The sequence below is a fragment of the Alosa pseudoharengus genome, unplaced genomic scaffold (assembly GCF_046254945.1).
Source record: "Alosa pseudoharengus isolate Yale_2024_CS ecotype anadromous, Long Island Sound unplaced genomic scaffold, YU_APseudo_1.1 YU_APseudo_1.1_scf_15, whole genome shotgun sequence".
In the NCBI taxonomy this organism is placed as follows: domain Eukaryota; kingdom Metazoa; phylum Chordata; class Actinopteri; order Clupeiformes; family Clupeidae; genus Alosa; species Alosa pseudoharengus.
The window spans coordinates 7,706,152-7,733,800 of record NW_027468620.1 but is presented as its reverse complement, the minus strand read 5'-3'; the positions used below and the strand labels follow the sequence as shown (position 1 = coordinate 7,733,800).

At 39.8% G+C, this 27,649-nt stretch overlaps 1 protein-coding gene across 1 annotated transcript; it reads left to right on the top strand.

Annotated features, from left to right (window-relative positions):
- Positions 1 to 198: 198 nt before the first annotated feature.
- Positions 199 to 26,053, top strand: LOC143124837 (isoaspartyl peptidase/L-asparaginase). The gene is made up of 7 exons (XM_076286525.1): positions 199 to 283; positions 5,908 to 6,111; positions 8,151 to 8,293; positions 15,098 to 15,261; positions 22,196 to 22,314; positions 22,554 to 22,664; positions 25,270 to 26,053. The coding sequence occupies exons 2-7, from the start codon at positions 5,925 to 5,927 to the stop codon at positions 25,470 to 25,472; spliced, it is 927 nt and encodes a 308-aa protein (XP_076142640.1). The 5' UTR covers positions 199 to 283; positions 5,908 to 5,924; the 3' UTR covers positions 25,473 to 26,053.
- The last annotated feature ends 1,596 nt before the right edge of the window (positions 26,054 to 27,649 follow it).

The following is a 27,649-nucleotide window of genomic DNA, read 5'->3' as shown; positions in this document are numbered from 1 at the left end:
TTCTCTCGTTTTGCCAAGGGCAGGCTACGGTCATACTACAATGAAATGTGTTCAAATCGGCCATAGCCACATCATATTTAGCAACCTTGTCAAAAGGTCTGGGTACCACTGTAAACTATTTTTGGTGACAATGGGAGTTGCATCATGTCACGTAGAAGGCATATAGGCCAAGGCACGTTTCTAGTTCCAGTGGCTGACGTAAGATTGTGTTTCTTAGTACAGCATAGTCGAGCTGACACTGACTCTCATAAGAACTTGGTGTAACACGATTAAAAAGTGTACGGTAAGTGACCCATTATCTTCACTTTATTCACGGCTGCAGTTCTCAACCTTAAATATGCTGCATTTGAGTTGCCTACGAGATATTTGTCTTCGCTGCACAAGCTTAGCCTATACTGACATTTTAGGTGTCGTAGGCTCTGTGTGTCGTAACCTAACCTAACTTAACTCATGTGGAAGACACGAATGGGATGCATCCGCGGAAACGGCACGTTCAACATGTCTAAACTTAATAGACATCTTTATTTTTTGAGTTTAATTAGAAAACCACGCGTAGACTACTTCTTTACTTAATTAAGGAAGTTTTGAAGCATACCTTCCTCTTAGTTTGAGAGTTGCCATTCAAGATGTGCTGATAGCTGCCGGTCTGTCTGATGTTAGGCAGCCTTGTTTTAATATTTCATCTGATCTGGGGCTGGAATAAGTGATTCCCAAACTGAAAAATGGTTAGATTTTTTTTTTAAATTTGTATTTTAGTTCGAAATGTTTTTTCCCCCCCAAATGCGTTCTCCCAGTTTCTTTGCCTTCTACTAACATTTCCTTGATCGCGTTTATTGCACCAGGCTATTCTAAACTATTAGGCTACATCTTAAAGGCGCCATCAGTGTTTTTTGCTGTGAAAACTGAAATGCTTAGACCCACAATTTTGACAAATATGGGCCATTCTACGAAAACGTGCCATTTTGCATTCAAAATATCTAATTTTCAAAGTACTGTTTTTCAAAATCTTTAAGCACCTATTTGGATGAAGTAGATTCTTACCTCTCAAAAAAACATGGGTGCCATCTCAGGCTATCGTATTTATTTATTTATTTACTTATTTACAAATAGTCAATGGAGGTATGTGTGCTATGTCAACCCTGTTACCAAAAAAATCATATATTATTATAAAATAATATGAGTGCTCTTGTAACTATTCGTGAATATTATAATTATGTGTTACATAAATAATTCTGGTGTTGAACACATGAATTATTCGATTTTAGGATTGACAGTAACAGAGTTGACAGTAACAGGGTTGATGAAATATTGTTATTGGCAGCCATTACTAGCCATGTGGTGGACACCATGACACCACATGGTGTGCATTCAAGAGAGGTTAAAATGCTGTTAAATATTTACATTTACATTTTTTAATCAAATAATTTTTAATGCATGATTTTGTGGTAACAGGGTTGACCAAACTAGCTTGTCCCCTACTGTCAGACAGAGCAAAACCGTAATAAAAGACATTAACAGAGAACAACACTTTTCTGGTGTTTTCACCATAGAGTGGCGAAGTCCCGCCCCTTCCGTTTGCCTCCATGGGACCTATCTTTCAAAAAAAATTGAACGGCAGTCTATGGCGAAAAATAAATTATTTTCTGGTCCTGGTTGACTTGTGCCTTGAATAACCCATATGATGTTTGTCAATTTTAAAGACAATTTTTCACGTAAAGACATTTGCAGTTTGTTTCGTAACTATTGAATTACAACATTGTGAAAGATCGTAATTCCAACGACTACAAACCCATCAGTCGCGCTAGTGACGTAAGCTTATTCACAGCCACACTAGATTGTACAAGCATACCAGCAACAGGTCTTAATTGGGCTTTCCTTGCCGAAGAAAATACCATGAGTCAGAGGATTAAACACATCAGGTAAGTTGTATTCGTCCATAGACTGTACATTACATACTGTTACGTGACATAGCAGGCAGCAAGATGCAACTGTTAACTAGCATAACAGCTCTTATCGTTTCATTACGTTGGTGACGTACATTGTTCGAGACGAGAGATGTAGTCCACTGAGTGGATTTGCACAAAACCAACATAACTTTTGAAGTCTATCGAACAACAGTACTTTCTTGACGTGAAAAATTATCTTTTAAATTCACACACATCATATGTGAAATTCGTGCCACAATTCAAACTGGACCAAAAAATAATTGTTATCTCTCCATTAACTCCCGTTCATAATTTTTTGAAAGATAGGTCCCATGGCCCGGAAGTAGAAGGGGCGGGACTTCGCCACTCTATTAACTTCCTGGAAGGCAGGGGATATCACTTCCTGAAAATGATGTAACTTTTGGCACAGTTCATTTTCTCCAAGGGGGGTTTTATCCAAAAGTAACAGGGTTGACGACAACATGGGGACATATGTAAAATGTTGATTTTTTCATAATTTTAAAAACATTCAAAATAAAATTGTTTAATGATCCATGAACAAACACTTGAGGCTTTTTGTACATGTATTTATTTTTATGATAATTTGACTTTTTTTATCCTAAATAGCCAGTGATACTAGACAAGTCATACCGAGGGACAAGCAATTTTTACAGCTTTTGCAATATTCCTAATACGAAAAGTGCTTAAAATCCTTTTAAAAAAATGATGAATTCTTAAAAAGTAAATAATTTATTTTTACCATTATTATATTTCCTAAAATAATTATGAAAAAAAATATTGTTAATTCAGCTTTGCAAGACACTTTTGTTTGAGGGACATAAAATGGCACGTTTTCGTAGAATGACCCATATCTGAATGACACTAGCTGGCATTTGTTCCACTGTTTATTTGCATTGTTTGAGGTGTTTTCATATAGTCTATTTGATTTCAGAGTGCACACAGATAAGCTACCTAAAAAAGGCTGAAGCTGGCAAAGTGTGTAAAACGCAAATATTATGTGAGACTGTTTATTTACTGTTCCTCACTGTCAGAGTGACATAAATCAATGAAAGACACCTGCAATCAGACAGCTGCCAAGATCTAGCCACTTCATGTAAAAATAAAATCAAAGGCAACTTCCAGGTTAAGACATGATAGGGCAGGCATGAAAATGTGCATAGACTTTATTTGATAACTTGAAGTAGAGCTTTACACTAGTCTGAGTTCACAACAGTTGTAACAAGTTATTTTCCTTTTAAATTGGCCTGGAGGACACAGTTTTATGGATGCCCGTTTCCGCCACTTGGAAAAAAAATTGAGATAGATAAGTCATTATGAGATACAAAGTGCAGAAGACATTTAGCTTAAAGCTGCAGTTGGCAAGATTTTTTTGATCATATTCACAGAAACCGACACTATGCTCCGACAGAACAACATAAATCAGCCGGTTTTAGAAAAAAAATCCGCACTTCTACGTCCACTTAGAGCCTGTTATTTGTTTTGCAAAAATCCACAGCTCCTGGTTCTTCTGGTCCAATCAGAGCAGGGCTGTGTGAGATCTGACTGTCAATCACAGTCTAGTGTGCACCGAGGAGCACAAACTCGATGAGAGGGTGCTCGGTGGTAGTGAGGGAGGGGCATGAGAGTTGTAAACATTCAGAATTTTGGCTAAGTCCCCTCAATCTGTCAGACGTGCCAACTGCAGCTTTAAAGATTTATAAATACTGAGAGTCTGAGATAAAGTTTTGTCTTTTTCGTTAGTAGTTTATTAATCTCTGCAGAGAGGTCACATATGCATCTGTGCACCAAAAAGACAATCAGTTGTTTCTCACACACACATTTATACCCATCAAAGCAAAAACAACACAAGGTTGAAGAAGTCCATCTTTGTCATTTTCTCCTCACAATACTAAAAATTATGAGATATAAAATCATAATTATGAGATACTAAATCAAAATTATGAGATACTAAGTCATAATTATGAGATAAAGTCAAAATTATTAGATTTAAAGTCAGAATGCGAATACTGTTTTGGTCTCCTGTTTTTACGCCTCTTAGACGACTTGGCTAACTGTTAGAGCCTACAGGCCTGTGTTTGAATAAGGCACACAGCTCACCCATGATATGGAATTGGTTCTGAAGTCATTAAGTGTACAATTCAATCAAATGGAACAGATGTCAATTTTGTGCTGTCTGTGGACTCAGATCATATTGGTAACACTGAGAGGCGTTGATCAATGAGGAGTTTGATATCAAAACCTTTTTGTTGTCATTTACTCTATGCAGTGGGTGTGTGGCATGGGGCCCTATCTTGGCAATCTAAAAAGCATGGTCACTGGCAAATAGTTTAAATACAGTTGTACATTTAGGGTTTTGTCCAGTCCACATTCGGGGTGGTTTTGTTATCAAATGTCGGGCGCTTTGCGCAAAAAGACGGTTCATATGTTTCTTAATGAATCATGGGTGTGTTTTGGGCGTAACATCCTTTAAACCAATTAAAATGACATCTGTCATTCCCTTTAACAGCAAGCAGCGCAACTTCAAACTTTAACTTCAGACCATATGGAACAGGTATTCCACTAAACCATGTTTAACTAAAACCTGTTTGTGACTAGCAGAGTATGCTACATGCATCTGCACTCATCTATTGTTTGAACTCATAGGCAAAGTGAAACTAACTTCACCGTGGTGTCATAGTCAACGACAAAACAGTTATACACAGTTAATTACTTTCACTATTTACTGACAATAGGTTACCATTAAAAAAATAGCCTGAAAAAAAGCAACACTTATTCCAATAATGTTCGAATGACTGAATAAAAAACCTAAGGACATTTATCCTGCAGAGGAGTTGCTACTTACATCTCGTTTCAGCTGTGCTTCATATGCACCTTTCGCTATAGACCAGGTTTTTCTTGGTCAGTGGCGTAATGCTTTTTAGATGGTGTAAGATTTTTAGATCATGTGCCAGACCACACCTTATGTTGTTAATTGTTATACTGCAAATTATGACATTCTTTAGATCATTTATGAGCCTGGTAAGTGGTTTTTATAATGATTGTTTTTTTTACCTAGTTGAGCATGTTCCAGTGTGACTTGTCAGCAATTCTACTTTACCCACCTCTTTGTATTTATAATGTTCTGACGGGATGATTGACTAGTTGGGCTCCACCCAGTCCCTTACGTAGGCTATATATGTCCTTATCTATCATCTGTTCTGGTTTATGTACCTGACGAAGACCTGAGTGGTCGAAACGTTGTACTATTAAACTGGGAAGAGATATCTTTTCTTTTTTCTTCATATTGGCTAGTATCCGGCACCTGTTGAATTTTGTATAGGTGTGCGCGTACATTCCTACACTCTGAGAGACGGTGCATAATTTGAGTGCTGGAGCCACGTTTAAAATTCTCTGTGTAGGAACAGCCGTGGGCAGAAGGAAAGTAAGTACTAGCTAGCACCACAGCCAGCTGGTCCATGATTGTATTGTAATATTTTGGAGTCGTATGGATGATTTTTACAACTTAACTCCAGTACAAATGTAGGCTGGTGAGACTTGTAGGAGGGGGAGACTTGTGTGTGTGTGTGTATATTTTCCTGTCTTGTTCCTTTCACCTTGATGGAGCAGCAGAGAATATCACATCAACCTGTCAACACACCTCCTGTAAACAGAGCCTTTCATCCTGGCAGTGGAGATGAGCAGAGGAGGCTGCCCACTGTGTACTGTATGTGTGTGTGTGTGTGTGTGTGTGTGTGTGTGTGTGTGTGTGTGTGTGTGTTTGTTTGTGTGTGTGTGTGTGTGTGTGTGTTACTGTATGTGTGTTGTGTGTGTGTGTGTTTGTATTTTGTTTGTTTGTGTTATATTTGCATTCCCAGATTTAATTTACTGAGGGCTTACTGGTCTCTGAAGAAATTGAAGTCTTCATTTGCCAGAGTGTCTTTTGTTTACTTCTCTTTCCTTTCTGTTGTTGTTGTCTGTGAAGGACCAGAATACTTGGAAATGAAGCCAGTAATTGTAGTGCACGGTGGGGCCTGGGCTATTCCAGATGAGCTGTCCAAAGGAAGCGTGGATGGGGTGAAGACCGCAGCTAGGGCTGGCTTTGTGGTTCTGCAGACGGGAGCCTCGGCACTGGACGCAGTGGAGACAGCAGTGAGGGCATTAGAGGATAACCCAGTGTTTGATGCAGGTGAGAGTTACGTGAGAGTGCACACCTGTGCACACACACATACACACACACACACACACACACACACACACACACACACACACACACCTGCATAATAATATAACCATGGTCCTAGTGAATATTGTAAAGGCTGATTAAGTGCCAGTTGGTTGTTTCTATTGGATACCTGTTATGAATAATTAACTCTAATGGACTTGAACAGGAAGAAGAGTGTTCTCAGTGTTTGGATACACAATAAGGGGACCCTATCCTCATTTCACTTTGTAGGTGGGGTTGTAGTAAATAATTAACAACACAGCATAGCGAGAAACACTGCTGATGTTTGTCAGAGTAGCATGACCTTGAATGGGTTATAGAGTACCAGTTCAGAAAAAAGGTGTTATTTCTCAAAACAGTGATTTGAGACAGTGATCTCTTTTGCTGTTTTTTTTTTTCACACGATTACAACAAAACTGTCCCCAGTCAAGCAGACAGGCATTGACAGAAGGTTTGAAAAAAAGTACATTTAGCATAAAAGTGGTAAACCACTGCAGTGCTTGTATGTCAAGTATAACCACAATTGGAATGTCTCAAGCTCCATCCAAATGCTGAAACTAGCTGTGAAATTTAATCATTGACAGAATCATGTAGTCAAATCTTGCTGTTTAATGAAAGTGACAGTACAGTCATTTTATTTTTGCACAGTTGTTAAAAAAGACAATAAAAAAAAGTCTTCATACTAATAGCAGTACATTCAAAAACTGGCAGGTTTTCCTTGACAGCGTGTTTTGTCTGGGAAAGGACTGTATCTCATTTGACACCCTTGACACTCTGCTTTAACGATCGGGCCCAAATAGAGGTGAGAGGTCTCCAGGTAATCATCAGATTGCATCAAAGCTGCAAGGACAAAACAAGACACTTCATTAGCCGGAGTCGACTGTCAAGCTCCATCTCATTTGTGATGGCCAACTGCCACAATAGTTGAAACAGCATATCCTCTTTAATGTGGAGGGGTGGAATCAGCACTTCATCAAGGGGGGCAAAGTGGTGATGGTGGGGGTGTGTGTGTGTGTGTGTGGGGCTAGCTAGGGGCTGAGACTGATCAATATGCAACTACTAGGTTAGTTTCCAATGGAAGAATGAATGACACTACACCAATACACATTTAAACTGAAATCCCACTGACAGTAGAGAGAAAGAGAGAGAGAGAGAGAGAGAGAGAGAGAGAGATTTATTCATCACATACATAGTTATATTAGTATAAGCAGTGAAATGTAAGTCTGGTTAGCTTCATGACTGTGTAAAGTAGAAATAATCTAAGTAAACAGATAAGATTAAAAGCAGAAGTTAATAATTAATAATTCAAAATAATAGAATAATAAAGTGGCATGAATAATAATAATAATAATAATAATAATAATAATAATAATGTTATTAAAATGGGATGGAGTCCATGGTGTTCATAAGAGTTGGCATGTCCATGTTGAGGAGTCTAATGGCCTGAGGGAAATAGCTTTTCCTTAGTCTCTCAGTTTTGGCCTTCAAACTGCAGAAGCGCTTGCCTGACTTCAACAAACTGAACAGACAGTTACTGGGATGGGTGGAGTCCTTTACGATTTTAGTTTAGTTTAGTTTTTAGTTTAGATTAATTTTTCCACCTTCAAGTCTCTTCTCAAACCTCCACCACCGCCATCAGCTACTTCACTGTCAGCAGACGACTTTGGCCTGCCTGGAGTGCCTCAAAGGAGATGTTGGCAAGGTATAGGGTTGACATTGCAGGTATTCATTTTTGCTACCTGGTTGCACAAAGTGAAGTCTGGAAAAAGTAGTTCAAGTCCTGGGTCGATGACCCTCTGCTTGAATAAGGAGAGGTCTGGATGTCTGATGTTTCGGGATCTTTCTATTTCTGAAGGAGACATCATCCTTTGATGGAGCTGGCATAACTAGAGGGAGAGAGAGACAGAGAGGTTAAGGGCAGTGTGAGGTTGTGGAACAAAATAGCCCGAGAATGAATGGATAACGTGTGAACATCTGTTACCTGAATGCAATGTCTTCACCAGGTCACGGAGCCGTGCAGAATACGGCGGGAGAAGTGGAGCTGGACGCCATAATAATGGACGGAAGCACCCTGGCCTCTGGCGCCGTGTCCTCTGTGAGAAACATAGCCAACCCCGTCACGCTGGCCCGCGCCGTGATGGAACAGGTCTCTTCTTCTCTTAACCGCCGTGAACGCTGTCGTATTGATTCAGTGCTTTATTGGTATTACAGTATTTTATTTGGCATGTTTATTTTGATATATGGTTTGTCATGTGTTGAGGGAAAGTTCGCGAAGTATTCCACCAAGATGAATGGGTAGGGAGACGGGCGCAACAAAATATGATTAAATTAAAGTTACTTTTCTCTCGAACCGTTTATCACAACAACTAACCACTAACATCGTTTAAAGGCTGAGGAAAAAGCTCTTTCGTGTGATACATGTGATGTCTGTGATAAATAGGCTACTTCGCAAGTAGTTGAGCAAATTTGGGTGGGACAGAAATACCTTTACAGAGCAGCAGTTCTGGCCATATCGGCTCTGGCTCACATAACTGCTTTAAATGCATTATCGCTTCACTACCCAACACGCGAACAAGAAAGAAAAGAAAAAAGGATGATAGGATGCAATGCCTAATAATCTGACTGCCTTCGGCATAACTGCTAACAGTGCGCCTAGGCCTACTGTTAAACACCTGAAAAATATTAAGCTGCTGTTTTCTTTTCATGACGAGCACTAGGCCTACGCTTAAATGATTTATGACTGAATGGAATGTTGCGTTTTTAAAGAACTGCTTATCACATCGTGTGACAAAGTTTACACTAATCATCATCTTCTAATGTATCCTTATGTTGAGATGTTCATTCTCTTTGCCCTAGGCTATCATTTGTGCGCGAAGCATGTTTCAATTAAGACAGTACACAAGCTATTTTTATTGTTGTAATATTGAACGATTTCATGAATACATTGTACGCACAGTACATTGTACGGCCAAGACAAGGGGCAACTCTTCTCTTCAATTTCCCTTCCAAATTACGTTTTATTGTCTGAAGACATCTATCGCAAGAATTTAACATTCTAACAGCAACAGCAAAGCAAATGCAAGCTAACCAAAGTGCAGTCGGTTCTCCCGCCATGGTTTTTGAAATCACACAGCTGCTGTATCTAAAGGCCCACGTACATAAGGCCTACGACTATCACTCTACACGCCCCCTGTTGCACGTCACAATTTAATTTACTAGCTGATCCTGCCTCCTGGCTCCCCAAAATGCCGCATTGTGTGAACAGATCAGCAGGCCGGCAAATTTTCACCTCGCTTTCAGACACAAAAAGACCATAAGTCTCATAATCACACATTTTTTTTTAACAGTTTGAGTTTTTAACATTTCATGCATTCTTAAACAGCACACATTGGAAGATAACCATACAGTAAGTTCTATTTAGGCCAGAGGGTGATACTACATTATTAATACATTATTATGTAGTTTCCCTCTAGTTTTAAGTGTGCAACTATAAACCTAGCACAGTGTTGATTAAGGTATATTAAGGAGTATTAAGGTAGCTTTTAAAGTGCAGTATATTAAAAAATGAATTAAATTTCAGACATTTCATAAAGTTCTGTTCGGCCCAGAATGTGTACTGTACATTATGTTTTACCCTGAGGTATGATGTAGAAACACCTTTGATGTAGAATGATGTAGAAACACCTTTTCAATTCAATCACACTTACCGTAGTTGGAGCTGTACTTCCTCTTGTCTCTCATAAAGAGTGTATGATGACTTCCAGCTCTGTATTAATAGATAGCCTTCCCTCTCACCAGTGCAGCCTCTCTTGGGTAATGACAGAATTTCCCGAGAGTTGCTAGCAATAAAGACAGACATGCTATGGTCTCAGAACAGACATTAGCAAGTTACGCCGTCGCTTTTTATTGCTGACAAGAAGAGATGATGCCATGGATTCCGATGAGACTGACGTAGTACCTGACAAAGGCTGAGTGGTTTTATAGGACGTGTGCTGGCAATGTTGCAGAACTGTCATAACAAGATGCCTGTAATGTTTATGAGCAAAGGAAAGTATTCCTTGGTACCCGATAACAGCTAGTGGTTAAAACAGCTCTATGAATTGATGTGCTGTAGCTCTGTTCCCAGTCCCCATTGAGATGAAAAGTACTCCATTCATAAACACTTTATCTACATTTTATGAGTTAAACTGGATGAAAAGTTATATGTCTGTAATGTTTGAATTACATTGGATTACTTAATAACTATAAACTTTAAAAAGACATTTCCTGACATTTGTTTGTTTCATCCACTATAGACAGGCAGGCTATTAAGTTGGCCACAGTGATAAACAGCATGGTCTTCCTGTAGTAGGCTACTCTGCAAAAGCATTGTGCACCAGCATAATCAGTCAGTTGCCTGCTGTGATTTCTACAACTGTCTTTTTTCTGGGCCTATTTTAGAAGATAAGAGAGCCCCTATAGTCTTTGCTGCCATAAAAGACCATAAAGACTGGGCTGGCATTACTGACATGACACACTTTTCCATGACGGAAAACACTGAGATACCGTCATAAGGTTAGCGGACTCCAAGCATCCCCCATGTAAGGCAATGTTCTTGTGTTGCTTGAATTAGCATGGCTGACGATATTTCATTTGTTTACATTTTATCATGCTATTGTTGACTTCTTAGCTGCCTATTCTAGAGGGTGGAGAAACTGGAGTTTTGATGGAATTTTGAACATGCATCTGAACTGTCGGTCATTTCTAACTAATTTAATAGAGTCCTTATTAAAGGCATTTAAATGATCCGGTAGCGTTATGTTTGTTGAGGTTAGTGTTAATTTTTTTCTTTGTATTCAATTGAATTGTTTGTCACAGTTGTAGGTGAGATTAATAAGAGTTCAGGGAAATTTAATTCCCAGTGCGTTTGCTTTTTTAACATCTCATGCATTTTTAAACAGCACACATAGGGAAATAACCATGAATTCCAAGTTATCAGCATAAGTTCTGTTTGTGGATTGATAGTGTGCATTGGTGGTGTTTGATCATTTTCCATAACGTTCAGTGGCAAAATTGCTTTTGCATGAGTACACAATACACATACACAAAAATGTAGTAGGCCTTCCAATTTTCACTGCTAAAGCTGACAGTGATTGCTTTCTGGCATAATGGCTTTACATTTTATCCAGTTTATTCAGATGTCAGCAACATCCCTGCCTTTTTCCGTTTGTTTATACATGTCATGCAGTACAGTGTAAACATCTTAAATGTACATTTTCAAAGCTACACACACACTGAATTTAACTGGTCATAGGGGATGTTAATATTTCATACTGTACACAATGACAAAAAGGCCAAATGTCCGAAAATTGATTACCTTGGGCACCTGTCTTGACTGCCCCAAAAGACCTTGGGTCTTTCTCCAGACTGGCAGATCTGTGTAACAGCTTGGTATTAAAAATTCATTAGGCTAAGATCAATGCAGCCACCCAGCCCCACTGATCTCATGCTCCTCTGTATGTTTGACAGAGAAAAATGACATGATTAACCACTTTAATATTTAAAGCTCTGCAAAGTTGTTGCAGTGATGTACATTTTTCATCTGCTATTGCCTGAAACAGTATATTGACAAACAGGAAAGGCTTATTTTAAGAAAAAGGAAGTGAGAGAAATAGAGAGAGAGAGAGAGAGAAATAGAGAGAGAGAGAGAGAAGTAATCAGAGATAACAAGAAAATTGCCTTTTCATTCTGATGATATGATTGGTGCCGCATGTGGCAGAAATGGAATAATCATTGTTTTGTTTGTTGTTGTTGTTGTTTTTTTTTGGGGGGGGCAGTATTTTTACTGACTCATAGTTGTGAGAGGCTTGGGAAGTTTGGATGCATAACGTATCACGGTCATCTAGTTGTTGTAGTGACGCCACATGCCATGAGGCTGTAAATGATAATCAGTTTCAGGCTAGGATAACCAGGCCTGGACCTCAGTGTTCCATATTGATTACATATTGGTTACATATTGGTTACATATTAATAACTGACCACAATCTGGAGTTGACACCCTTGCTCAGGTTAACCATCACCTGACTGCCTGACACATACCGGTAAACAAAAAGACAATCATTTTACTGTAATTCACTGGCCTGCCTAGCCTAACGAGCCAGACACACATCAAGATGTAGGGTCTGGGGACTTACCATTCACAGAGCTCAGTCCGAGGGGCAGGATAATCGGTTGTCTTTCAAATTCCCTCTGCACGCAATAGGATAGCGCTACAACTCATGAGTCTCATCACCGCCTACCGACTCTATACACAACGTGATTGGCCTTATCGAAGTTTAATTTTTCCAGCTTGCAAGCCAATGGAGAGTTGCTAGACTACATTTTACAATTGTAACAAATTACATTTGCTGCCGCTAGGGTGCATCTAGATTTCTAGGCTATGGCCTTCCTGCTTGTGTAGTAAGATCATTACAACTGATTCATAATACTGCAGCACGCCTGGTCTTCAATCAGCCAAAGAGGACACATATAACTCTTTTCCTAGTTACTCTTCATTGGCTCCCTATAGTGGCCAGAATAACATTAAAATCTCTCACCTTGGCCTATAGGACACTTACTGATCTGCTTCCTGTGATTTCAATTCTATGATCCAGCTTTACCTCCCCAACCGCCCACTGCGGTCTTCTGATTGTCTGTTGTTGTCGACCAGCTATAAACTAGCTAGGTCACTCTTTTACTCTGTGGTTCCTCGTTGGTGGAATGATTTGTCAAGTGCTATACGTTCTTGTGATAGTTTTGGGTCTTTCAAGAGGGGTCTAAAAGATATATCTGTTTAGCATACACTTAATTAATTAAGTGGTTCTTATGAGTTATGGTTTGTATATTATGGAATTTGTTTATTTTCATTAGGCTTTATCATTGATATTGCATTGACATTATTGTTTATTATCGCTGTTTTCCTTAATGTAGTCTTACCAACATTTTAAAACTGTTCACTGTTCATTTTTAAGTCACTTTGGACAAAAGCGTCTGCTAAATCATATAACCATAACCATGATACATGTTAAGTGAACACTGTAGCTTGACCCAAAAAACATTCTCTAGCCCTGCCCATTGCTGTGACCACAGTTATGTCCACACATGCGTTATTGCAGACTGGTCTTTATCAGAGCCATAAAGGCTGTTTATGCAACACACTTTCTTTAAAGGACCCTTGACAGAGATTCCTTGTGCAGGTTCTTGTCCTGTTTTTTTATCTGTTTATCAGCTGCAAGTGACCCATGACAAAAGGCAACTTGTGCAACATAGATGAAGTGGTCTTTGTGTAGTGTATTTGGTTATTTTGAGTATGTATAATTTATTGTCATGTAGGGCCTATTAGTGATCCTGTTTGTCTCGTCTCGTCTCGTCTGTTTGTCCCGTTTGGTCGATATATTTGACCGCTTGAATGGCCTAAACCTGTCTTTGCCAGGCTGCAAAACTCATATTTTGTTCCTTGCAGACAGAGTGGACGCCTTCACACAAAAACTTGACCTATGGCATGGCCGCATCAGTCGAGGCAAAGTCTAGCATCAGTTTAGCAAAGTCCTTTTAGGCAAGTCCTTCCACTCGGCCGCCATATTGCAACACTTTTCTGGGCATTTATTGGGCATCTATTTTATTTAGGCAGAAATGCGCGTGCCCAAGGCTTCACAACACCAACCTTGCTCCAGCGGCGAGATCACAACACATGATTGGCACAATGTCTTCGCAACACACTACATGATTGGCTCAATGTATTCACATGTCGACGTTTTGCCGCAGAAGGGGTGGAATATGTGTAGACAACTGCCATATTGCCATTACAAACTAACCCCATACATTTCTATGGAGGATTTTTGAGTGCTGTGTCTCCTCATTAGAAAGTCTCTGACATTAGGCCCTATCACTGATGCAGGCACGTCACACGGTTTCTCCTCTCTATTTCAATCAGCGTCTGAGCACCTGTCAGCAATGAGAAAACAATTTGCGATGTAGGCTACTTCAAAGAGGATTATCGCTCTTTTGCGTGAGTTCGAGATCCATTTTTGTGCACAGCAAACGAACTGTCAATTGATATGCAGGAGCAGTTTATTGAGCTGAAGAGTGACAAAAGGAATTCTTTACCTCCGGCCCTATTTCTCCTCGTCCTTCGCGTCGACATACTGTATTTGTGTGAGGCAGGATTCTCAAAAATATGAGTGCACTCAAAACGAAATACCGCAATCGTGCACAAATCGAGGATGATTTGAGGCTATGTTTATCAGACATTGACATTGCAAAGTATAAGTATAAGTATATATACTCTTTTGATCCCGTGAGGGAAATTTAGTCTCTGCATTTATCCCAATCCGTGAAATAGTGAAACACACTCAGCACACAGTGAACACACAGTGAGGTGAAGCACACACTAATCCCAGCGCAGTGAGCTGCCTGCAACAACAGCGGCGCTTGGGGAGCAGTGAAGGGTTAGGTGCCTTGCTCAAGGGCACTTCAGCCGTGCCTACTGGTCGGGGTTTGAACTGGCAACCCTCCGGTTACAAGTCCGAAGCGCTAACCAGTAAGCCATGGCTGCCCCCACTTATGGACAGTATTGTGAATTAATGATTAAACATAGCATCCTAAGCCACTTAGAATAAAGGAGAAAAATACATCAAAATACCTCTATTGGTGGTATATGAAATGTAGTCACTACAATTATTCATTAAACAGATGTTTTCATCCCAAGCAATTTATAGAACAGATATTCATGTTTATATGTGTGTTCTGGGTAACAAACCAGAACTTTCTCATTACTGTCACCTTTCTCTACTAGTTGCTATGACAGTTAACCACCAGGAGCACTTTAAAACCAAATATTTTGGTGTATTTTGCATATCGACTAATGTCCATTTTGTTGTTGTTCTGTTTTTGTTTCCTCTGGTGGACACGCCATCCCATGGGCATGACCCAGACAGACCATGCCATGCTGACAGACCGGGGCGCTAACCTGTTTGCTGAGAGGATAGGCCTCCTGACCGTCCCCACCGACACTTTGGTGACCGAGACAGAGAGAAGAGAGTGGGAGAAGCAAAAGAACTATGCTGTTGGAGTGAAGGAACTTTTCAACAAGCAATGGTAAGGAATTAGCGGAAATTCTTTTCCCTAGAGACTATATTCAGAAGTTCACAACAATAACATCAGATATTTAGCAAGATAACTACTACTGGGCCTTCCAAATTTACTGGCACCCCTCATGAAGTTGAGTGAAAAAAGATGAATGGCCAAAAGGTGATTTTGTGTACCTCTTTTCACCAGTGGGTTTATTGTTCATTGTTTATTGTTAAAAGGATCCCCATTAGCTGTCACCAAAATGGGACGAGCTAGTCTTCCTGGGGTCCACAGCAAGAAAAGATCACTTAATGTAACAATAACAATGATAAAAGCAGTAAAACATTGTAGACATCATTATAAACATCATTAAAAATTATTCAAAATAAATTACAGTATTCCATTCATTATTACATTCATACAGTAAATATGTCCATTCCCTACTCACAAATTTAGATGGTACTTAAAATATACTTTGCAATTCATTTTACGTATATTCAGTGGGCAGTTATTCCAATGATTGATGGCACAAATCACGATAAATAACTGTTCTCTTTAAAGCATTTGATTTTGGGTGTGGTAACATCAACTGGCCATCATCAGCTGACCTAGTCAAATGAGAATGAGCCTGATCACACCTAACAATTTGGTTATATAAGAAAACAGGTTGAGAAGAAAAGACAGTGTTTCTGAAAAATGTAGTTGTATTGAAAAGCAGCCTATTCTCTACCATTAATTTCAATTTCAATTTAATTGTACTTATAGAGCGCCAAAACATTACACAGGTCTCATGGCGCTTTACAGAGTGTTAGACAATCAGAGAAAAGAAAAGAAGGCCCATGGGTAACAGGGGTGAGGAAAAACTCCCTAGAATTGGAGATACAGTACATATAGGAAGAAACTTCGAGCAGATCCACGACTCAAAGGCCTGACCCATCTGCCTAGGGTCAGTTACAGAATAGTCAGGTCTGTATACATGATAAACGCATAAGTTAGTCAGATGTAGAGAATAGAACATGGTGTTTAAAGCCACCTGAGGTGTATGTTACAAGAGATGGGATGGTTACATATCCGGTATGATAATGCATTGATCCTATTTAGTGTCAGAAAGTTCAAATAATCCAGTGTAGGAAATGGAATTGTCCAGGGAGATTAGGAGTTGTCATTGGGCAAGTGGTTGGTCGCTAGGCAGTACGGGTCAGGAATCCGGGCAGAGTTGTCATAGGGCAAGTGGTGGGTTGCTAGGCTGTACGGGCCAGGAATCCAGGTAGGGGGGACAGTAATAGGCGATGATAGGGCAGTCGTAACCATTAACCATGAGAGTCGACGGTGCATACTAATAGTGTTTATTCTTACGGGACAATACTAACCTGGCCGCTCTGTTCTGTACAGTTTGTAATTTCTTTAGTTTAGTAAGACCTTTAGTTTGTAAGTTCTTAAATCTTTAATAAAATTAAAGATTTAGCCACCTGTCCCACGATGTGTGTAGGGACATCTTCTTCACTGTGGTATCGATTGTGTTCTGCCCATGAGAGCTGACTATCTATTATTGTGCCTTTTTCTACCTGTGTAGGGTGCCAATAAATGTGGAGGGTGCTGTGTGTAGTTTTTTACCTAACAATAATGGCTTCAGACTCATTTTTATGGTACACTGACTCATAACAGGTTGAATGGTCTCTTGTTATTTCCACTATGCACCTGGGACTCCTGGTATTGTACCATGACAGTTTGGTGCACTGTGCATAAAACTCTTCGACACACTGGGTACCCTGTAGCATTATCTTGTAATGTGCATTGTGCTTGTGCAGGGTTCCACAAAAGACTATCACACTGCCCTGCACATTTGAAAAAATATGCTGAAATGGTGCTCAGTATATCGAGCAAATGTCACTGGTCCTGATACCTATTGTGTCACCTGATTAAAGAATTGCGCTAATCAGGAAATCCTGATTGCTGACACAATAATGGGAAGGCAATCAGCTTTATAAACCTCACATTTTCACCTCTACGTTTGGCCAAATTATCATTTGATTAGACAGATATTGCCTAGTCACTGACATTGATTAAAGTCAGGTGGAAAGAGGATAAATCATTTCAAAATGGTTCTTTTTATTTTATCAGACCAAGAATGCATTTTCCCCCCCAAAGACTGCAGAGTATACATTTTAGTCTCAATGCTGTTTAAGCCTAGTTTTGTTTATGCCATCTTGTCCTGAATATTGTGGTGTTAAAAAAACATACACTTTAGTGTTGTCCATATTGTTGAGAAGTACTGTAATAATTATAAATGACATGATTGTTATAGACATGGTATTGCACATGAGTCGTCTCCACAGACTGGGGAAGTAAAACAGAACATATTACTGGAGGAGAGACGCTCGCTCCAGAAATAGATTATTACCATAACAATATTCCCTTTGGTCATTAAAGCTGAACCTGTCATGCACCTGCAGTGGAATCAGTTTGGCATATGGAATATGCACCATTAGGTATCATTAGATATTTGTACATGTACTGTATGTGTGGTTTGAATCAGGTTAAAAGGTACCGTAATTTCCCTTTCCAACTATTAGCCGCAGCTTATACATTGATTTTGCAAAATTTCTTCAGCTATGAGGTTAATACATGGGGGCAGTTAATATGGTTTTGTTTCTTTTAACTTGCATAAAACACTGTCCTGTCATCACTCACATACATCATACATACAGTACTCTGCTTGCAATAGTAAGTCCCTTCACCATACTTGCATACACCCCCCCCCTCTCCCCTACCTACACAGCACATTATTTCATCAGGAAGCTTCTCCAACACACATCCCCAACATACTTACAGCATACTGAACCCCCCCCCCCCCCCCCCATACACAGCACATTGTCTCATGAGGAAGCTTCTCCCACACACATATTGCACATACACAGCACACTATCCCATCTCCCTTGTCATCCCCCCAACACACACACCAAGACCCCTGGCAGTTGGGTTAGCCGTGGATCTGCCCAAGGTTTCTTCCTTGGTAAGGGAGTTTTTCCTTGCCCCTGTTGCTCTTGGGTGCTCCTTGTTGGTGCCCCCCCCCATCCCAATCATCCCCCACCTTTCTTATGCAACCCTTGCCACTTAATCTACTAAACCCCTCTTCTACTGCACTTTTTACCCCCCCCCCCCCATAAATGCACAAATAGGCTGACACCAGACATAATTTCACTGCATTTCTTACTTCCAGTAACTATATGCATGTGACAATAAACTTCCTTGTATCCTTGTATCCTTGTATCCTTGTATTGTATCCTGCGGCTTATACACAATGCGGCTAATACACAGGAAATTACTGTATGTGCTGAATGTAGCATTAACTGGGGAGATGAAACGTGTGTTATGTAGCCTATACACATAATTTCCATATGGTGAACAAGTACCATAAGATTACACCTTATGAAACTCAACAAGGCTGATTTGGTGTTTGGTTGGTGTCAACTCAATTCCTATAGTGTTTTGGTTAAGGACAAGGTGGAGGTCATTTGTAATGATAGTGCTTTTTGTTCTGCAAGTATTGTTACATCTCACATCATGCTGCATGAGGCAAACTAAACATAGTGAAGTGTATTTATGAAGTATACTTAGTGACGTACGAGGTGTATTTATGAAGTATAGAAACTTTTTTACTGCATAAATAAACATGTACATTTCCGGTGGCACAGAAAATGTGTTAATGGTGACTTAAATGATAATTTAAATAACAAGTTTACATTTTGTAGAGCATTACGCAAATTCTGGTTCATTTTTCATTTCAAAGTATTGGCATTGGATTTGAACGTTTCAACCGGAAACCATCTAGAAACAGATTGAAAAGGGTCTATAACTAGGGAAATATGAAGTGAATTTATGCCCAATAGACCAAGCTTTAATGAAAAGAAGCACAAGAGTTCAAAGCAGTGAGTGTATGCTAAAGCACACATCAAAAAAGCTCATTCAGAAGATCACATTTTCAGTGGACGTTCATTCAGAGGAGTCTAAGTTATTTTCATACCTGTTAATTTTGGAGCAGCCTCTCAGTCTGGTGTTAGAGTCCAAGAAAAAAAAATAATTATAGGAAAGACAACTGAGCCAGTCATTTCTGAATATGGGTTATAAAAAAGACACCTTCACTTAGCTGTGAACCATTTACTTTACAGTGCTACAATTCGAGCACTGCATGCGATGTAATGTCCAAATGTAAATGCAATAAATGGTTTAATTTCATCTGTCAGGTAAGATTTTATGTGACATTTTATGCTGTTTTTGCCGTTCGTCCTTTTCAATCAACTGTGCATTTTCTTCACAGCTATAGGTTAGTAGTGTTCATGCTGCTTGTGATGCTGACAATGGGGAAGGTGCCTTTGTCAGACACTTATGACCTGGTGCTCAGTGGGCGAGTCCTCCGGGACCCCACTGCTCTGACAGTCATTAGAAAAGCTCCTCTGCCCACCTCTGTGTTATTACAGGGAAGTGTGTGGGAGGGGGCCCAGAACTATAGCCCTCAGGGTGGCTGGGTGGAGTAAACGTGCTAGCCACCTTCAGTTTCAGGTGATAAAAAAGCCAAAGAGTGAGAGAGATCAGGGTGGCTGTGTGTGGAGGGGAGGGGGTCGTGAGGGTGTGCTGGTGGTTGTGGTGTGTGTGTGTGTGTGGGGGGGGGGGGTGTTGTGAGGGTGTGCTGGTGGTTGTGGTGTGTGTGTGTGTGTGGGGGGGGGGGGGTGCAGGGGGTAACCTCAGCCTGCCCTGTGGGAGGCTGTGAAAATAGGCCCTTCACTGGAGGTGCTAAGTGACAATTGGCTGAACCGCAGTCTCTTCTCCTCCCAGTAGTGTCTCAGGTTCATTATCGATGGTGCCCCTACCGCTTGGTCCGTCACACCATGTGTGTGTGTGTGTGTGTGTGTGTGTGTGTGTGTGTGTGTGTGTGTGTGTATGTCTGAGAGAGAGGGATTTTTTCTTCTTTCCTTTTTTTCTTCTAAGCAAATTCCTCAGAACTTAATTACCCCTTCCCTTCATTCGGGATGATTACGAGGCCACCCTTTTGCTCACTGAGGCTGACCCTGACCATACATAACTATTGGACTGTGTGTGTGTGTGTGTGTGTGTGTGTGTGTGTGTGTGTTGGGATGTGTGTGTGTGTGACACAACTCAGTATGATTCCCTCACAGAGGACAGGGGGCCCATTAAAAGACACTCGAGTCGTATCAAACTACCACAAGTAATTAGCCCTGGGCCTTACGGTCCATTAAGCTATAGCAGGGAGGAGATGGTGGGCTGCTGGATGTGGCCCAGGCAGAGCGAGGAGGCAACTCTGAAATGCACCATATCCAGAATCCTCCTCAATTAGGCCTCCCGGACATCCGGACTCGAGCCAATCGCTTTACTGTTTTTAATTAGACTAGCTGGCTGTCATTTCCTCTGCTTTGTCTTTTCTTTTTTCGAACAATGAAGGTCACTCTGAGCTTTGGCTGTGTCACAGCTTCTCAGGAGCTTCTTAGAGGAGGAGATGAGCTTGGAGGGAAATGGTAACTGACCTTCCTGCAAATGCTCCGACTCTCACTCAGTGTTTACAATTTCTCCTGATGTGTGACACACTTTATATTGAATTATTAATGTATAATAATGCCTCTGACATAGCAATGATAAAGGAGAGAATGATCTCTATTCTGGTGTTTACACGCTTCATTAAGGAGTTTATTGATATTTAAAGATTTACGGCATCGCCCCAAACTTCAATTACGGGTGTGAAATACAGTCCACCCCTCGCATTGTGTCCTAGGCTAAGCCGATGCACCAAATCCAGCCATCGCGGTGATTTAATAGAGCAATCAACGCCTTGTCAAAACTGATTGATGGCCTCCTTCGCCAGCTCGGCGTGTGATTGTCCTACCAACCGCAGCAGACAAATACTCGCCATGAGAAGTCTGTTTGGCCGAGTCTGCTGCTGCTGCTCCCTGATATATCACCTTCAGCAGTGTTTCACAGTTAACCTTGAATCACTCTTTCACCCAGTTTCCGTGCTCCCCGGCCTCTGATAGATTTGGTAGATTTTTCCAGACTCCAGAGAGCAAGCTGTTGTGCTTGGAGCTTCCTTGGCGGTGTCTCTATGGGTTAGAGTATCTTATTGGTGTTGCTGCTGCATATATATCTCTCTACTCGTCCATTCGCTGTCCAGAAGAAAGTCGTTCACATGTCAGAAGGCTCCCAGGGGCTACCTTGGGTTAGAAAACAGTTTCTTGAGCACTTCTTTGTGCCTCCAATTCTTACTTTCTCAGTTGGAATTGAGAAAACTGCTCTGTGTTTGGAAATAGACCTCAGTATAGGACCACATAGCCTATTTCCTATTCACCTTTACCAACATATAATTTACCAATACATACATTCACCTTATTTGCATTTAAGGTAAAATTGTAAAGGACCAAAGAGATGGCACTTAAGTAGTATGTGAATTGTGTGAGCCTTCAGCATTCCTGTTTTGCAAGATATATTTTGGCACCATCAGCTTTTAATTTGTTATTAGGTTATATTTTTCAATATGATCTGTATGATTATTCTGATTCTTGTGTACCCTAATTGCTATATCTTTTAAACCTAATTGCAAGAGCAATTTGAGATTGAAGATAAGAGGTGATTATGATGAGGAATTATAGTTGAAAACACACACACGCACACACATACACACACACAAACAATTAGCATAAAGATTTCTGAACATGTTGTTTATTTACTACGCCTTTAGCTTTGTAATCAGCTTAGGAAACGCGGTGTTTTAAGGTTGGCAGCTACAAGCCTGTATCAGAGCTAAACAGACTCTCATGACCATACAATATATTGGAATCACTAGAACGTATGAGAACAGGTCTAGTTACATCATGCTGCCAGTTCTATGTCAGTCCTATTATTAAAACATTTCTTTTGAGCTCCTCACCTTCCCCTGTCTGCTCTTCCTTTTTAGGGCCCATGATACGGTTGGTGCAGTGGCTTTGGATTCCAATGGTAATGTTGCCTGTGCGACATCAACTGGTGGAATTAGACACAAAATGGTGGGCAGAGTTGGAGATTCTCCCATTATAGGTGTGTATCACTTATTAAAAGATTAATAAAGTTTCATAACATTAAATATCTTTAACGCTTAGGCTTCATGATTAATTTTTGACTAATCAGTCAGTGGAAAAGTGTGGCACATTTTTTTCTTCTATTACAGTTTTATCTAGTTTGACTTTAATAAGCAGCAAAGGCAAATTAATTTAAACATATTATCACAAGTATTTTGTTAAAACTAGGCTGCTCTAATGTGACTATTTCCATCCAAGGGTCAGGGGCCTACGCTGACAACCAGAGTGGTGCAGTATCGTGCACTGGCCATGGAGAGTCCATTTTGAAAGTCACGTTGGCCAGACTCGTTCTCTTCCACATTGAACAAGGTACTGTTCATCTTAATGTGTTCCTGTATGGAACTAGGCTATACAAAACTACAGTGCCTTCATTGTTTCATCAGTGAAGTCAGGTGATTGTCCTATAGCAAGTCACATCCATTTGGTAAGACACATTTTACACAATAATAGAAAGAAAAAATGTAATAATACAAACAAACAAAAAACAAAACAATAAATCATCAGAGATTTAGAATGAAGTAAAATTGAGATTTCACAAGATGTTAAGGAGATAGATACAATAACATATAAAATACAATTAATACAGTGAAAATAGGAAGACCTGTAAATAGCAGAAGTAGAATGTAAAAAAGGTTGGTTTCAGGTGTTTTTAAAAGATGTTTACAGAATTTATAATAATTTGTAATTCTGTATTTCTGTTTGATGTACAGAGCAGGGTGTTCCATAGATTCGGTGCATAATGGATAAAATGCAGCTTCTCTGCTTTGCTTGTGGAACACTTTAGGCACAATTAAAAGATTAGCATTGGAAGATGTTAGTGTTACCAAACTCCTTTAAAGCTCAACATACACATCCAACAGAAGCAAATAGAACGTTCAAACACAAAATAATGTAATTTTTTCTTTGTTCCTGTAACAGAGGCAAACAATAGCACAAATAAACAGATGCCAAAGTGTTTAAAACTACACACCTGTTCCTTTAACCACTGATTTTATTTTTGCCCTTAGATCTTTGTTCAAATCAGAGCAAGCGGGAGCCTTATTAATGAACGCTGATACTGAGAGCACAGTGCAATTATTTCATCCATAATACTGTGTTTCCTGTGCTTTTAACAGTAAACAAGGTTGTCTTTATTTTGATAAAATGCTAGCTGTTCTTGCGGTTTTCCAGAGGGAAAATAGAATGGAAATTCTTCAACTAAGGACACATTTAAATATACCACAGTGTGTTTCTCATGCATAATCAGACTGGCCTGAAAACCCTTCATACATCATTTGCCTTCTTCAGACTCCACAGATGCATAAGTCTACTTTCTGACCCACTTCGGTTTGAACTGTATGGTAGCAGTACTAAAGCCTTGTTAGTGAGGGAAACTCCTTTAAGATCAAATGGATGAACAACAAATTAGTCAACCGAGGTATCTCTGTGTTTCTTTACTCAAGTCTGCCCTGCGCCCTGTCCTTGATCGGCCATTTCCAATGGACCTGCTGTTCTTGCTGTGAAATGCAAAACATTGTTGTTTACCGATTTATTTATTTTTCAAAACTTTGGCAGTTCATCATTAATTTCATGATGTCAGCAGCACACACACACACACACACGCACGCTGACAAGCATCATTCTGTGGGTGTCTGAGATTGGCCTTAATGCAAAGGCACTGAAACGCTGACATGGCTGTTGCCAATCATTTTAATTGGGGTGCGCGAGGGGGAGGTGTTTGTGCAAGCGGCCCCTGTATCCGACTGATAATGAGGCTCCGAGTCGAGGAAGGTCAGCACAGGCCATTGTTTGCCGAGAGATCCTCTCTGGTGCTATTGGGGGAGGAAATGACACAAGCGAATAGTCTGTTTTCACACACAAGGTCACCTTTATCATCTTGTTAATGTGGACACAGTATGGACACACCAGGGCCCAGTAGGACTCCAGACTTGTTTTAATAGCTAGACGTCTGCACCCAACAGTATGACTCCCATTACGGACAATGTCAGAATTTATTTAGTCGTCGTTGTGTAATTGGATGTTTTGTTCCACACGGTGCTGTTGCCATGCATTTTTTTGCGACAGTGTTTGGCATACTTTTATCTGCACAAACAAAATATTTTCATGAGTAAATGAATGAATGAATGAATGAATGAATGTTTTATCAACTCAGAAAAGACAGGAAATTAAAAGTCCATGAATTGTATAGCAAAACCATGTTTAGATGTTATGGTTTATTGCACTGTGTTAATCAGTTTGCTCGCTCTTACTGCTCCAACTCCACCTCACTAGATCTGCTGTGCATTTAAGGCAGCACCATGCACCACTGTCATGTTAGTTCAGGAAATGTTTACCTCAAACTGTCCAAACAAACTACATCACCATAAATATTTCCATGTAATTTGAAAACAGTCTGAGAGATGTCCTGACTAAATAACTGCTGATACTCTGCACACAGAACTGAGAGAGGTAGATGTTTGACTTGTACTGAATGGGACTGTTTAATTGGTCCACATGACGCACTACATTTGCCAGTCATTTGTCAGTGAGTGGTGCCATTTTGTCAGAAAGTTAACAAAAAGCTGGAGGCAAATGTGGAGAAACAAGAAACAAAAAACAAACAGGTTTTCACCAAACAGGCCTTCACAAAACGGGCTTTGACAAAGCAGGGTAGTTACCCGTCTTGAAATTGAAAGTCAGAGTCTGTCAGAAGAGTGCTAACCTTCTTAATACACCTTAAGAAGTGTGGTTTTCACAAGGAAAGCAAAAACGGGGAATTTACACATTTACTGGAAAACTTCTCATGTTGCTATACAAACCACACTGTTGAATGAATGACGCATTGTGGGTCCAATATTTCAAAGGTGTCAGATTTCATCAAATATCTGATTCATGCCACTGATGCCGCTGTGCTTTTGTATTTTGATTGACACAGGCAAGGCGGTGTCTGAGGCAGTGGAGAAGGCTCTTCAGTACATGGGCGAGCGAGTCCAAGGTGGAGGGGGTGCCATCGCTTTGTGTCCCTCTGGGAAATGGGCAGCGAAGTTCACCACAGAGCGGATGGCCTGGGCATGTGTGGACGCGGAGGCTTTGCACTACGGCCTGAATCCACGGGAGGAGTTCAAGGAGACCATCTGAAGGACATCAGTGGAGGCCCCTGGTCATCCTAACACCGCTGGACCTAAAGCTACTAAACTGCCCCTTGGAATGTTAAGATTTCAAGTCCTGTGTTTTGTTCCGGTGATCTATAAGACTGTGGAGATACTATACTGCATTGTGTTTTGTGATTGTGAGTTTTGCATTGACTTTGCAAAACAAAGGTATAAGGGACCCCTGCTGGATGATTTGCATGTATTTTTTTCATTATTTCATTTTATTTACATTGCTGATTAACTGATCGCGTATGAGGTATGTAGCCTAACATGAATAGATTTCTTTTGATAACAAAGTTATCCAAATGCACTTAAATTAATTTCTGGTGAATTGATCATGAATTTGGCTTCTCTGTTCCAATGAAATATAATATTTTTCAAGCATCACTGTAACTGAGCATATTTTTTAAAAGTGTTTCTGTGGAAAATGTATTTTACTTCTGTCAGTGATAAAGCAAAGCTGAGAATGTGGGTAAAACTGAAAACAACTTATTGAGCTGCTTTTCTGAACAAAGTATTTGTGAAGTTATCCAAAACAGAGCAAAATAACTATTGTATGTTTGTATAGTGCATAGCCTACTCATTGTTTTTTTTATAGTTAGTTGCTCTTTGATAAAAAAAAACATATTAAAAGAAAAAGGGTTTCTTAAATGATGACTTCTAAGGTTATGTTTAAGTTTATGGTATTTAGCAGATGCTTTTGTCCAAAGCGACTAAGCATTCACAAATTGCCAGCTTTGAATTAACCATTAAACGAATGAACGATTCACTCTCCACCTTATCAAAATAGGATTTAGATAGATTTTTTTTTAAAAGATAAAAAACAAGAGGTTTCATCAGGGTCAAAGGTTAAAGGCTCCTATACAGTAGTAGATCATATGTTCAGATGATGTTCACTTACATCCCTGCTGGACAGATAATAATAGTTAAAGGTGCAGGCAGCAATTGTACACAATTTCAACGCTATAACTTTTTTTTCTCACATTCAGCAATCATCTCCTCACGACCCACTAGCTGCCCATTCCGTGAATACACTGTAAAAACAAAGGTCTCTGTAGGCAACCCAGGCTCCGAAAACTGGAAACAAAGTGGGTGCAGCCTGTCCCCCAAACAAAAACAAAACCCTGTGTGGAGTTTCTCTGGAAATACAAATACACCTCCCTGGTGTATTTTGTGTGGTCCCTGGTTAAAATATAATGTACGTTGTTGGAAAAAAAGCATCTGTAAAATTAAATATAAACATAAACAAATGTGACTTCCTGGGCAATCAGTGACTGCACCTTTAAGGAAAACAGATTTAATGCTCATTACAGAGCCCACCAAAAGCTTTATTTGTTTTATTTCATTTCAGATTACATAATATATGGTGTTCTCGCATCTGAAGGCCAGCAGATCAAATGGTACAGTTTGTTAAAGTGCCAGGATAAGTGGCTTTTGTTGCATTAGGGAACGTAACTGGTCTTACAACAACATTTTGTCTTCTTTTAATTCAAACCTTCAATTATTATTTAAACTTCAGATACAGTCAGATACATTTTTTTAATCTTTTGGATCAAACAACAGCTAGCCTATAATAAACAGAATCCATTGCAAATCTGATGAGAAGGTTCTGTTGAAAATCAAAGTAAAACCGCTCTCACAAAATAATTGTATGACCTAATTTTACATGAAAGAATGCACTGTATTGAAGTCAAATAATGGAATGAGCATTGATCATCAACAAAAGTTAGCTCCTGAATGATTTGCTGTATTGAGTTTGTCATAGAGCTTGTTGTTTTGCATAATAATGTTGGCATGCAAATATAATTGAATATGATACATCTACTAAGCTGTTTGTACAATGCATATTCAAACTGGAGGTGTATCTTAATGTCGATATTAACTTGGCGTTGTGTTTCATAGGAGAGATCGGGGGTATTCCAAGTAGGCTATGTGGTTTAGTGACAAACCTGAGTTAACTCAGAGTAAGTGGTCAGTCTCTTAAGAGCTGTATGACTTTATTCTCCTAACAAAACAATGCCATAGTGTTCTTGTTGAAGGAGGTTTACCACTTACTCTGTGTTAACTTATCCAAGTTTGTCACTAGGGACATTTCAGAATTAGAGGACATTTTGGCATTTACACTTCTTAAATAATTATTTTCTATTTTAACATGTTATGTTG